This window comes from Brassica oleracea, chromosome C3 (assembly GCF_000695525.1).
Source record: "Brassica oleracea var. oleracea cultivar TO1000 chromosome C3, BOL, whole genome shotgun sequence".
Lineage (NCBI taxonomy): Eukaryota > Viridiplantae > Streptophyta > Magnoliopsida > Brassicales > Brassicaceae > Brassica > Brassica oleracea.
In genome coordinates this window covers 4,210,062-4,223,806 of record NC_027750.1, presented here as the reverse complement: position 1 = coordinate 4,223,806, position 13,745 = coordinate 4,210,062, and the positions used below count along the sequence as shown (strand labels likewise).

At 32.7% G+C, this 13,745-nt stretch overlaps 2 protein-coding genes across 2 annotated transcripts; one reads left to right on the top strand and one right to left on the bottom strand.

The window, feature by feature from the left end:
- Nucleotides 1-1,360: 1,360 nt before the first annotated feature.
- Nucleotides 1,361-3,642, bottom strand: LOC106333430 (glutamate decarboxylase 1-like). Its single transcript, XM_013771872.1, has 8 exons — nucleotides 3,557-3,642; nucleotides 3,262-3,466; nucleotides 2,802-3,002; nucleotides 2,513-2,727; nucleotides 2,158-2,411; nucleotides 1,995-2,047; nucleotides 1,739-1,914; nucleotides 1,361-1,658 (listed from the first exon to the last, which is right to left on the bottom strand). The coding sequence occupies exons 1-8, from the start codon at nucleotides 3,640-3,642 to the stop codon at nucleotides 1,361-1,363; spliced, it is 1,488 nt and encodes a 495-aa protein (XP_013627326.1).
- A 1,621-nt stretch (nucleotides 3,643-5,263) lies between these two features.
- Nucleotides 5,264-9,725, top strand: LOC106335267 (UTP--glucose-1-phosphate uridylyltransferase 1). The gene is made up of 19 exons (XM_013773745.1): nucleotides 5,264-5,508; nucleotides 5,603-5,650; nucleotides 5,883-5,974; nucleotides 6,067-6,157; nucleotides 6,569-6,629; nucleotides 6,707-6,784; nucleotides 6,871-6,921; nucleotides 7,009-7,082; nucleotides 7,343-7,415; nucleotides 7,524-7,581; nucleotides 7,695-7,807; nucleotides 8,118-8,150; nucleotides 8,420-8,472; nucleotides 8,551-8,626; nucleotides 8,704-8,760; nucleotides 8,851-8,934; nucleotides 9,012-9,110; nucleotides 9,212-9,388; nucleotides 9,466-9,725. The coding sequence occupies exons 1-19, from the start codon at nucleotides 5,441-5,443 to the stop codon at nucleotides 9,490-9,492; spliced, it is 1,413 nt and encodes a 470-aa protein (XP_013629199.1). The 5' UTR covers nucleotides 5,264-5,440; the 3' UTR covers nucleotides 9,493-9,725.
- Nucleotides 9,726-13,745: the final 4,020 nt, after the last annotated feature.

Here is a 13,745-nt window from a genome sequence, read left to right as displayed (position 1 = left end):
GGCTCGGCCGACCAATAAATTAATTAAAATATTAATAAATAATATAGGCGGTATTCCGGCCATTATAACATAATATAAATAATAGTACAGGCGGTATACCGACCATTATAGCAGAGTATATATGATACAATAAATTTTACCGAATTGCAGAACGATCGTTCTGATAACGTGTTATGAAATAACTTATAATTTATAGTATCGAGAAATTTAAATAAGAGTAGAATTTAATACCCGTAGGAAGCAAATAACACTAGTATAAAGGAGAGAGTTTATTATAAGAAGGAAGAACAAAATGTAATGATTCTTTGATTATAAACTCTTGTTCTTGTTTTTGGTGTACAAAAGAGTGAGATAAGTGATGGTATTTATAGTGAACAACAATACATAAAATAACAAAGATGGTGCTTAATTTGGTAAATGAGTGGGTGATCATAGTGCTTGATGAGTAGATGATCATAGTGCTTGAGTTTGGTAAAGAAGTGGATGATCATTTCAATGCTTAATTTATAACAGTTTCCTTAATAAAGATTTCTAAGAAATTTGATTTATTGACACGGTAAAAATATTTAATGCTTACTAAGTCAATGATGAATAGGATCCGAGGAAAATATTTGCCTTTTATTGAATTCGTTCATGTATTAAATAAATGTTTTCTCAGAAATCGTTTGGTCCATAGAATTAGACCAAACGTTGGTTACTTTTGTACATTACTAGAACGCGGAAGATAACGCGTATCGACCAATACGGTAAGGTTTCTTCTTAGTTTTTCTAGTATGATAGGCCTCGTAATGTAAAATATGCGAGTTGATTTATTATATTTCATCATTGATTACATAAGATCATGCGTAGTGCACAGTTAATGTTTGTAATAATATTTGCCGATCGATCGATGATATGATTACTGTCCAAATAAGAATTAACTGTAAAGGTGATGTTATTTAATTCGATCTCTATTATTGAGTCGGCCGAATGACATCATATGAGTTTCTAGTTTTCATCATCTATCTAAAAAAATCAAAGTCCATGAAATTTATATAATTAAATAAATTTGAACAATCCAATTACAGAAATCTTGTTTTCAGAATTTACTTGTTTTTCTGAATTTAGTTTCAACTAATCAAAATAAAAGTAATTAGGAGTGTAATTGACATAACAAAGAAACTAAGAATAGTTTATCAAAATAAGAAACTTAACTTTCTTTTAATGTCTCAAAAATAAACGTGTGATTAATAATCACACATTAGTTCAAAACTTAGAAATCAATTCAGTAAAACGATACATGATGTCTTTCAAAATTTTAAATCGACGCAATAAAAATAAAAACTCAATCAAAAACCAGTCGACCTATGAAGGTCTAACATCAACAAAATATGGGTTTGTCAGACTTCTTGACATTGATCTCTATGGGCTTCTCAATATCACTTTTCTTCACCGTAACCACCATGTTGTCGCCGTTATCTTCACTCTTCACCTCTCCTAGTGAAATTTTGTGGATCACTCGCGAGGGAAGCTCATCAAGCTCATGCATCACTTTCTCAATATCCATCACAAGTCTCTCTGCCAGTGTCCTTGAAAAATCTTCTCTGATGACCACACGAAGAACAGTTATGTGCTCTGCGTTTGCTGGCATTGTATACGCCGGCACTATCCACCCATACCTACATTACATCACAGTAAAACATCATAACACACTGAACTTCATGAGAGAGTATTTGAGATCATATTAATGATAGCTAACCTGCGAAGCATCTCGGAGATTTCGAACTCAGTGTGAGAACTGTTATCTTTCAAGGAGAAAGCAACAAGTGGAATTCCCTCGTCCTTTGATACGATGCTGAACCTTCCTGTCTTCTCAAGCCCTTCCCTTAAGACGATCATGTTCTCTCTGCAATTCTCCATCACGTTTCTGTACCCCTGTTTGATGCAATTTAATTAGTTTGTAAGTAATGCTTAGTTAATTAGCATGATATATTAAATCAATTTTCATGGCTCACCTCATGGCCCAATCGGATCAGCTGGTAGTATTGAGCAATGACTTGGCTCGAACCTGTGCTTATTAAGAAGAATATCAATAAATACATATAGAAAAAATGAAAGTAATTTATAGATTCTGGAGTGAGCTACTAATAGTAATACTGAAGTGGCGAAGTACGTTACCTTTGGAGAAGTTGAGTGTGAAAGTGGGTTGGTCAGCACCAAGATAGTTGATATGGAAGATGAGTTCATCAGGCAAATCCTCTTTGTTTCTCCAGACCACCCAACCAATTCCAGCGTACACAAGTCCATACTTGTGACCACTCACATTTATACTCTTGACCTGTGGCAGTCTAAAGTCCCATTCCAGTTCCGGATACAAAAACGGTGCTATGAATCCTCCACTTGCTGCATCCACATGGATCGGTATATCCAATCTATCAAAAACATGCATATGTTAGTTGTTTTTTCTTAGTGTACTATATATACAGTAGTGTGTAACAATCCATTGATATATATGAAAGAAATATATAATTACCCAGTTTCTTTGTTCTTCAGGACCAAGAGATCATTCAAGAGTTTGACATCTTCAAATTCTCCATTAAGAGTGGAACCAAGAATAGCCGCAACACATATAGTGTTCTCATCGACCATCTCAACAGCTTGCTCTGGGTCCATCACATAATACCCTTCACGTAGTTTCACTTCCTTAAGCTCAACCTCAAAGTACCTAGCAAATTTCTCCCAGCACACCTAAACATATTGATTCATTATTATAAGTCATTGCTCAAAAGCGTGATTATTAAACTTGAAGAATCGTTAATTACTTGAACATTGGCTCCAGTGACAATGTTGGGTTTGTCAAAGGGTTTGCCTTCGGCCCTGCGCTTGTTCTGCCATTTTCGCTTGAAGGCCAACCCGGCCAACATTATGGCCTCCGATGATCCAACGGTCCCTACTCCAACGGCCGTCTCCGTCTCACCTAACGGTGCGTTGAATAGATGTGCAATCATGTTCACACATCGGTTCTGTTTTATTAATAGTAATAAAAAATGATTAGTGAAAACTCACCTTTTTACTTCAATGAAATCTTATCAACGTCGAGATTGTTACTTAACTATAATAATCTTGGTGAATACATATCATCATTTTTGAAACACAAATCATCATAGTTAACTATTGGCATATATCTTATGATTAATTCTATCTAAACTCAATTTTGCAACTATCATGATTTTTTTTTTACAAAAATAAATTTTTTCTATATATATTGACTAAAATATAAACCTGGAGTTCGGTGGTGACAGGGTACTCGTCCATGTCGACGTAGTTCTTGTTAATTGAGGCCATGATGAGCTTATCACACTCAGGCTCCATCCACGTCGTCACGAAGGAGGCCAAGTTTAGCCTTGGATTACCATCAAGCATAAGCTCGTCATTAATGATCTGATAAGCAGCTTCTTTTGGAATCGAGTTTTCTGGCATCCTGAACCTGATATTTTACGTTTTAAACAAACCACTATAATACAGCTTAAATGCATATAACATGATCAAGATTATTATATTGTTATTCGTGTGTTACCTAGGTAGCGAAGTTCGGACGTATCGTGATGCGAATGTGGAGTGGACAGAAACGTCCGAATCCGATGCAGCATGGGAGAGCACCATCACGACGATGAGGGAGCAAATGCTCACGAGATGACAATAAGAGAGAAAGTAAGGTCAAGAGAAGTGGTGATGGAGCTTGGAGGAAGAAGTGAAATACCTTATATATATATGTATATGGGTGGTTTATATCAAAAAAGGGCAACCCTAAAAACCATGCGAGTTATTTTGGTAATAATATATTTTGAAATAAATGCTTTTGGAAATGTTCGTTTTTTTCTTTTAGAAAGTTAAATTATTTCGCAAGGCCTATACTATGTACCTTTTTGTGAAGTTTGGTTAGAATCAGAAGGTCCTGACACGAATGACACCACATTGGAAACACGATTTCATTTCTTTCCATCTTGTTGATCTACGGTTTCTAAAAAAAAATACTTGGAAACAGGGTGAAAATATGTAGTGCGTGCTAAGTACGTAAGATTAATGGGATTCGAGGAAAATTGCATTTATTTTTAAAATTAAATGCCTTCTCATAAATGGCGAAATTCTCTTTTTTTGCCAAAATTTCTTTCGACGCCTATGGTTTGTTTAATTTAGCGGAATATCTTGTTTTTCTTTATACAATTAGACCAAACATTTTTGCTTTTTACATTGTTATAAGTTATAAATGTGCGTGTGGACCAGGCTCGGACCGTGTGTAAGGGTGTGCTTTCTGCTTTCTATAGGAGGTAAAAGAAAGTAGACACGGCGCAGAAGTCGCACCCATAAGGCCATTTCATGCTTCAAGTTCTGGTTCTCTGATGATTCTCTAGTGAATCATACTCGTACCTTTAACGTTTGGTTGGTTCAAAACTTAAATATGTTCTATGGGAGGCCCTTAAATAAAAATGTTATGTGTTGCCGATTAGCATGCTTGTTTGTAATATTTTTTACAAGACTATAAGATTTAATTTTTTTGGTTGTAAGATTTATTTTTTTTGGTAAAAATGTTAAATTTTATTTTCGTTTGTTACAGAAGTTACATAGTAAACTAGTAGCTGATCAAAGTAAACTAAAGCAACATCAGAGGAGAAAAGAAAAAGCAGTTCTGAGCTACCACAGACAGTTAAATAGTATTCATTTTATATAAAAAAAATTCATTTAAATCATTCCTCCTATGACATTTCATCAGTTAACAATGAAGTTGAACTCTTACGTTTGTAAATAACATATCAACATCAAAATATCTTTTCTGGTACGTGAAAACTGCACCATCGGAAATGGATAGCTAAGCTTACCTGCAAGACGTGGTACTCGATTTTCTCACTTTCATATGGATAAATTTAATTTTGTTTTCTAATAATAATGATGATAATAAAACGAATAACTGGACACGGGTGTTCCAATTGGTTTCCGGTTCTGTACAGAATCGATTTTGGATTTTATAAATATGATTTTTTTAAAAAGAAATTTATTATCTCGATCCATTTTTGTACTGTGGTTCGATTTGAATTCTGTTTTTTCGAGCTTTAGAGGAAAATAGGGGAAAAATATCCAATATGTTGAGCTAAATTGAACCGATTCGCTTGGTTCAAACACATAAACCGACCGGTTCAGTAAAAACCACCATCGAATGGAGAGGGAGATGCGATTGCGAGGTGTGGAGGTTTCTGTTTTACAATTGGCAAAGAGAAAACAACGGACGATTCTTTAATACAAGTTGGTTTGATCAAAAAAAAAAACAACGGACGATTCATTCGTTACCATTAACTCCTCTCTTACTATAAATAACCCTCCCCTTTGATTCCACAACACTCTTCATCTTCAACCTCTCTGCGATTAACATCTCTAGATCGGAATCTCTCGTTTCAGAAAATCAACCATGGCCGCAGCCGCGATCGAGAAGCTCCCCCAGCTCAAATCCGCCACCGATGGACTTAAAGAGATGAGGTTTTCACGCTCTCACTTTCCTGATTCTAATTCTGGATCTGGTAATCTTCTTCATCGTTTTAGACTCTCATCTGTTTCTTACCCCTTGTTTCAGTGATAACGAGAGGAGCGGATTCATCAGCCTCGTCTCTCGCTACCTGAGGTTCGTCCTTTGAATTTTCTTTGCTGATCGAGTTTTGTGTTGATATTATCTTAAATTCGAAAGATCGAACAGTCTAGTTTACGTAGATTTGTAGTTGAAACGATGGATGCAAGTATCATATATCGGATCTGGGAACAGATCTGGAAACTTTTGAATGAATGTATACATATAATTATATAAACGTACCAATGAGTCCTATGTGAATTTGAATGAGCTCTATGTGAATTTGAAGCGGTGAGGCTCAGCACATTGAGTGGAGCAAGATCCAGACTCCTACTGATGAGATTGTTGTTCCTTACGATAAAATGGCTAACGTCTCCGAAGGTATTTTTATTTTTCTCGAATGATACAAATCTGTATTGAAGCTTTGCTTTCTTTATGATAAGCTTTTTTTTATGGTTTGCAACGTAATGAAGATGCTTCGGAGACTAAGTATCTGTTGGACAAACTTGTTGTGCTAAAGCTTAATGGAGGTCTGGGAACGACGATGGGATGCACTGGTCCAAAGTAAGCTCTCTAGTCTTGCGTCACTATCAGTTTTTTAGTTTGATTTTTTGGCTTATCCTTGGCTTGAGTAGTGGATCTAGTCTCTTTGAGATAGTGATGAGTTCATTTGCCTACCCGAAGATCTATTATACCATGTACTCCTTGTTGCCATGGCTAGTGGACTTAGTGGATCCCTGAGTAGCTAGTAAACAATCCACTGTTAGCTTTTGAAAATAGCAGGGATATGGTAGTTGTTTTAACGTCAGGGGTAAACAAGTTCATCCTAGAACATACAGTCCATATTTATAACTTCATTTTCTTGGAAATCTTCTTGAGTTTACTGTATTCAGTCCTTACCTGATGTATTATTTATGCGACATTTTCTTTCTTCAAGCAATAGTTTTTTCATTTTCTTTTCCTGTTTCTATGCAGATCGGTTATCGAAGTTCGTGATGGTTTAACATTTCTTGACCTGATTGTTATCCAGATCGAGGTTTGTCATTTTTCCGTTCATTTTTTTTTCGCTGATCTTAATGCCTTTATGTAACCTCATTTATCGCTTTCCCACAGAATCTCAACAACAGGTATGGATGCAAGGTTCCCTTGGTTCTCATGAACTCATTCAACACACATGATGACACACAAAAGGTACTTCTTTTCCACCGAGAATCACTTCTCTTTAGTTCTACATTTATCTGATACTTGTAGGCTGACTGCTTTTTGTCTCTTTTCAGATTGTGGAGAAGTACACCAACTCCAATGTTGATATTCACACTTTTAATCAGGTACTTGATGTCAATGACAAGAAACTAAACTTTCTTTATTTGAACGATTTAAGTCAACTGTGGAACTGACAGTGATGACTTGTGCAGAGCAAGTATCCTCGTGTTGTTGCTGATGAGTTTGTGCCGTGGCCTAGCAAAGGAAAGACTGACAAGGATGGCTGGTATGTTCTGTTCTGGTAGACAAGTAAACTTATTACTGTAATTCAACTGCCTTTTGCATTTTGGTTTCTTCTTATTACGCAAAATTTTCAAAAAGTCCTGGGGTCTAGTCTATGATTACAATCTTTATGAGTCTCATTTGGGCTTGTAAATCAAATACTGCAATCCTTATGGAGTTCTTTCCCCTATAAATATTGCATTGGCATATGCATTTGAATATCCTATATTTTTGTCACCACTTATAAATGGTCTTTTTGTGAAGGTATCCTCCCGGTCACGGTGATGTATTCCCATCCCTCATGAACAGTGGCAAGCTTGATGCTTTCATATCACAGGTTATTCCTAGTATATTATTAATTGTCTCCTGAATTGATCCTTGATAGTTGATACGTTTGTGACTTTCAGCATTTGCCAATTTTAATTCCGGGTTTCTCACTATTCAGGGTAAGGAGTATGTGTTCGTTGCCAACTCAGACAACTTGGGCGCTGTCGTTGACTTAAGTAATATCTTCATCTTGGTTTCTTCCTATATTCATTTTGCTTAGTTGCAATCTGCAAAGTAACATTTAATCAGAGAGTAATTTGTGGCTGTCATTTACTCTGTGTTGCTTCAGAAATCTTGAAGCACCTGATCCAAAACAAAAATGAGTATTGTATGGAGGTGACACCCAAAACCCTAGCTGATGTAAAGGGAGGAACTCTCATCTCCTACGAAGGAAAAGTACAGGTAGATTTCTTTTCCTGTTTAGATGAAGCTATTTGGCTGCAAAATTACTGGAAAGTTACTAATCAAACTTGGTGTTTAGTACCTACTGAACATTGTCTGCGCATTCTGCAATATATCTCCTTGTTATTACGCATGCCACCTTCAAATCATAGGTGTATCCAGGCTCATAGTGAAAAAATATATATGGAGATATATGTCATTGTCTTCTTTGGAACTTATGATCCTGACGCTTTTTCATTGTTCTTCTGCTATTAGAGTTTATAATAGTTCTATTGACCTCTAAATTTGACTTTTCCTATGTGTAACTCAGCTTTTGGAGATTGCTCAGGTTCCTGATGAGCATGTAAGTCCACACTCTTCTGTTTTCCTTCTAATTTGTATTTAGATCTCGTTCTTTCTGGTTTGATGATATAGATTTTCTTTCTACGAGAGATTCCTTGAGATTCTTGTAGCAGTTTAGACACTATATCCTTGCTTTCATTAGCTTCTTTTACTTGTTACATGTTTCGCTCATAACATGTCATAAAATGTTGCTGCTCTGAGCATTAAACGAAATTGCTTGTGTATGGCTATTGCGTGTGACTAAGACTTAAGTTGCTGGCGTTTTGGTAGGTAAATGAATTCAAATCAATTGAGAAGTTCAAGATTTTCAACACAAACAACCTGTAAGTAATCTATCTGGTCCCGAAAACATGGAAATTACAGATTAATCTTCGGGGACTTAACTATTTAGCTTCTTACAGTTGGGTTAACTTGAAAGCCATTAAAAAGCTTGTGGAAGCTGATGCGCTTAAGATGGAAATCATCCCAAACCCGAAGGTACTTATTTTTAATCATACGATGCTGCGCAATTAAGCATTTGCAGTTTTGCGTGATTTGTCTTAAACTCTTCTCAGGAAGTCGATGGAGTCAAAGTTCTTCAACTGGAAACTGCGGCTGGTGCAGCGATAAGGGTATTCATTTTGTTCTGTATTTCGTCAATGCAGTTTTTTAAGAGAAACACAACCGTGACCTTCTTCTAATGTTTCCCTGTCTTCAAACAGTTTTTTGAAAATGCAATCGGTGTGAATGTACCTCGGTCACGTTTCTTACCAGTGAAGGCAACTTCAGACTTGCTTCTTGTTCAAGTAAGCCAAACTTCTACAAAGCTCAAAATATCCACTCAACATGGAATAAAGAGTTAATTATTAATCGTGTTTTACAGTCTGATCTGTACACTCTCGTGGATGGATTTGTCGCACGGAACAAAGCTAGAACAAACCCCACAAACCCAGCGATCGAACTGGGACCCGAGTTCAAAAAGGTAAGAGAGCGTTCTTCCCCTGTATGGCTCTCTGTAAAGAGTATTTCATTCTCATACAATGCAACTGAGATTCTATATGTTTGTTTTGGTTTATAAAACAGGTGGCGAGCTTCCTTGGCCGGTTCAAGTCCATTCCGAGTATAGTTGAGCTGGATAGCCTTAAGGTCTCTGGTGATGTCTGGTTTGGCTCAGGCGTTGTTCTCAAGGGAAAAGTGTCAGTGAAGGCAAATGCCGGGACAAAACTTGAAATTCCGGATAATGCTGTGGTCGAGAATAAGGTAACGTTTATATTCCCGGGGAGGATGTTGTGAGAACTAATAACACTAGACTCAACTTGTGCTTGTTGTTCTTACAGGACATCAACGGTCCGGAGGATCTGTAAAGAAATAAGAACTGCGATGCGTCTTCTTCTCTCTTCCTCTTCTTTTAATACATGCAAGTACTCTTCATGAAACTTTTGTATAAGGTAAAAGACCACAAGAATAACACGATAAGTGGTGTTTCTTTGGTTTTCTTTTTGAAGCTTTAGTCCCCGCAAAGTAAAAAAAAAGTAACGTTTTGAAATTTACTATTTCCTTCTCTTTCCCTATACGAGGCTTTCTTTTCTTTTGTTTCTATTGTTGGGATTCTAAATATCATCAATGTGTTAATGAAAACATCAGTTAAAAATATTTTTATTATTTTCTCGAGAACCATCTTGATATCATTATATGCGAGAACATTTCATTTTTTTTTTGCTAAACTGAACATTTTACATTGTGAAGCAACCAAATTCTTTAAAACATTTTACTTACTAAAAAAAGGAAAAAAGAGAGAGTAATTACTAATATATAATCTATTAATTTAAAATCATACTAGATTTTGATTCGCGAGTTTGTTTTCGAAATTAAATAAATTTTTTTAAATGAATTTCAATATAAAATAGTGTATAGGTCTAGATACATTTACATAGAACCGTGAACCGAACCATATCAAACAGAAAAACACAAAACCAAAATTGAAATTAATTTCATAAATAACCCATCAAATATGATATATCTGAAGCCGAAAATTGAAACCAAACATAGAATCAAATGGGTACCTGAGTTTTAAAATACAAATCATATACCAATAAATAATAATTATATTTGATTTCTAAATAACCAAATATCTAAAAACTATTATTTATAAACCAAATTACCCAAAATTGAATTACCCTAATATTTTTATTCAAAATATCAGATATTTTTATTCGATATTACCCAAAATTGAAATACCCAAAATATCAGATATTTTTTATTTAAAATTATCCAAATCATTTAATATTTTTATTCGAACAAATCGAATTTCCCGATATTTAAATTGAAAACCCAAAATTATCCAATATGTTTTATCTATCATTATGAAATTAACCGAAAACCGAGAATTGAACTGAAACATAATTGGACCTGGATAAAATCTACAAACCCACCATTAACATTTGAACTTGTACTGGTTACCCCGGTAAAAACCCAGTAAAACGTGATAACACTTTTTTAAAAAAAATTATTGAAATTTTCATGTATTTTATAATAATACAAAAAGCTAAATAAACTAATTAATGTGTCCCGGTAAAATCCAGAAAACTCTGATAACACTTTTTACAAAATTGATAAACTTCTCATGTATTTTATAACAATAAAAAACTAAATAACCTATTAGACTTGTCAATTTATATAAATTATATTAAAGCGTGATTTGCAAGTAGAAATTTTTGTTATTAATGTGATTGCTTTAATTTAGGGGCTAGTTATTCAATTTTTTATAGTGGATCTATTAACAATTTCAAAATGATTTAAGAAAATTTGTAATTCTTATTTTGTATTACATATGATTTTTCTGTTTTTATAATAATATGTTTCAAAATCATATTTACAACTAAACCGGTTAAAATTCCAAAATTGTATGTAGATCACATTACACATATAATCTGGTTTAGTGGTGTTCTCCTCGATTACACTATTACAGTTATTTGGTAGTAAATTTTTAATGTTAATAATTGTAAAATGGATAGTGGAAATTTTGGTACTTGATTTTACACTCTTAATTGACATTTTTATATAAACCAAATTATGCATAGATTGGTAATGTTGCCGAAAGATGAAAGTGAAACATATTTTATTGATTTAATTGGTTTGAGAGGTACAAATACAATTATTGGATCAATAAACTTTAATGGGATTTTTATTCCCTTTGGTTATATGACGGAAGAGCATTAAAATCTTAAACATCTAACTTCTCCTGTATTTGGTAAGATAATAGTCATTAGCATATTCTCCATATATTCTTTATGGAGATGTGTTTGTTTTTTATTTTAAAATTTTAATGCTGGTCACATGTTATAATATATAGGGGAAGACCAAAATATAATAAAAGGAAACAGTCCAAACAACTTTCATAAGTAGATTTTTTGGAACTCCTTCCTTTTTAATAGCATTAATTTTTATCATTGATAAAAAGTTGTCATTTAAATTTGGGCAATTCTATCAAATAGCTATTTTTAAGTTTTTGTCACAAAATAGCCCTCAAGAAAGAAAATGATCAAAATAACCCTTTTTATTTTGAAAATTTTAATTTTTTTTTTAAAAAAATTTGAAATCATATCCCAAAACGCCAGCACTTAACTCTAAACTCTAAGCCTATAGAATTTCTCTTTAAATTTGGATCAATTCATAACTTTGTCTACTCATTATACAATATATTTAATATTGACTGAATTAATTAATCTACTAAGAGTGTAAGATATTAATTGGGTAAAAAATCTGTGTTGTAACCATATTTTGTGGAGAATTTATCTACTCATTATATAATATATTTAATATTGACTGAATTAATTAATCTACTAAGAGTGTAAGATATTAATTGGGTAAAAAATCTGTGTTGTAACCATATTTTGTGGAGAATTTATCTACTCATTATATAATATATTTAATATTGACTGAATTAATTAATCTACTAAGAGTGTAAGATATTAATTGGGTAAAAAATCTGTGTTGTAACCATATTTTGTGGAGAATTTGTTAAGTATCATAAAAAACGTAAAAACATTTGGATTTTACAAAATAATTTATTTTAGATATTCAAACTATATCATATTTAAAATGATCTGAATGAGTATCTTTATATATATTAATTAAGAAGTCATTTAATTGGATTTTGATTATGTGTCATTCATAGGTGAAGTTTCGAATTAATTCTTTTAATTTGATTGGTTGTTAATATTTGAATTTTTATTTATTTAATTTAAGTTTTAAAAAGGAAACTAATCCTAGAATTACCTAATCTAATCTATATTACCAAAAAAACAATTAAACATTTCAAAGATAGATGAATTAAGATAAGTTGTTTATAGAAGGGTTTTTAGTGATTTAAACCCCAAACTATTTTTAAATCGGAAGAAAAACCTCCAGGTAAAATTTTATGTTTTTAAACCTTCAATTAAGATTTTGTTAGTGTATAAACCCCTCCGTTAACAGTTCCGTCTAAAATGGATGTAAAACGTTAATTTGAAACGTTGAGTTTCATTAAAAGGGAAAAATGACACGTAGTTATCTGAAAACAACATGATTTTTACGTAAGACAACACACAGTCCGTAAACGACGTCGTTTAATAACACCATGTTTTCGGGTAACTACGCAGTTTTTTCATTTTAACTAAACTCAGTGTTTTAAGTTAATGTTTTACATTCATTTTAGACAGAACTGTTAACGGAGAGGTTAATACACTAACAAAATCTTAATTGAAGGTTTAAAAACATAAAATTTTACCTGGAGGTTTTTCTTCTGATTTAAAAATACTTTGGGGTTTAAATTACTAAAAACCCTTTATAGAAACAATTAAATATCATATATTACATTATATTAATATAGAATATACATATAAGTACATATGATATTATAGAAATATTTTTATAAACGATTTTAAATTTTTATTAATAGTCGATACACTAAATCATTGATAATAGAAAACTAATTAACCTCAACCTAATAATATTTCTTATCACTCACTATATCTATATATAATTTTCTATTTTAATAATTTTTGTACATAAAATAAAAATATAAAGAATTTATGAAATTAGTTAAAACAAGATAATGCAAACTTTTAAAATAATAAAAAAATTAACAGAAAAAAATTACCAAAACTACACGTACATTTTATTTAAAGTATCATGTACACATTTTCATATTAATTCAGAATTTTTCATATAATTGAAAAAAATATTTTTTTTTCAGATTTTCGAAAAATATAATCAACAATTTTTATCAATGTTCTAAAAATTGCTAGGCGGTAACTAAGCGCTTTATAGAGGATTAGCGACTAGGCGGATTATTCGGGGCATAGGCGAAGCCTAGGCGTTAGCAAATTATTGATTTATTTTATATATTTTATACATTTATAGGACATATTTTAGTTTTTAAGTTTAATTATAAAATTATGGTGATGAATTATCAAAATTAGATATACAAAACAGAAGAAAGTAGGCAAATTTGTAGATTTGTAATAATATTATTGCTTAATTTAACATATATAGACAACTTTAGATCGATTTTAACCAATTTAGAACAGTTTAAACCAATTTAAGTCATATAAGTCGGTATAAATCGGATTTTAAG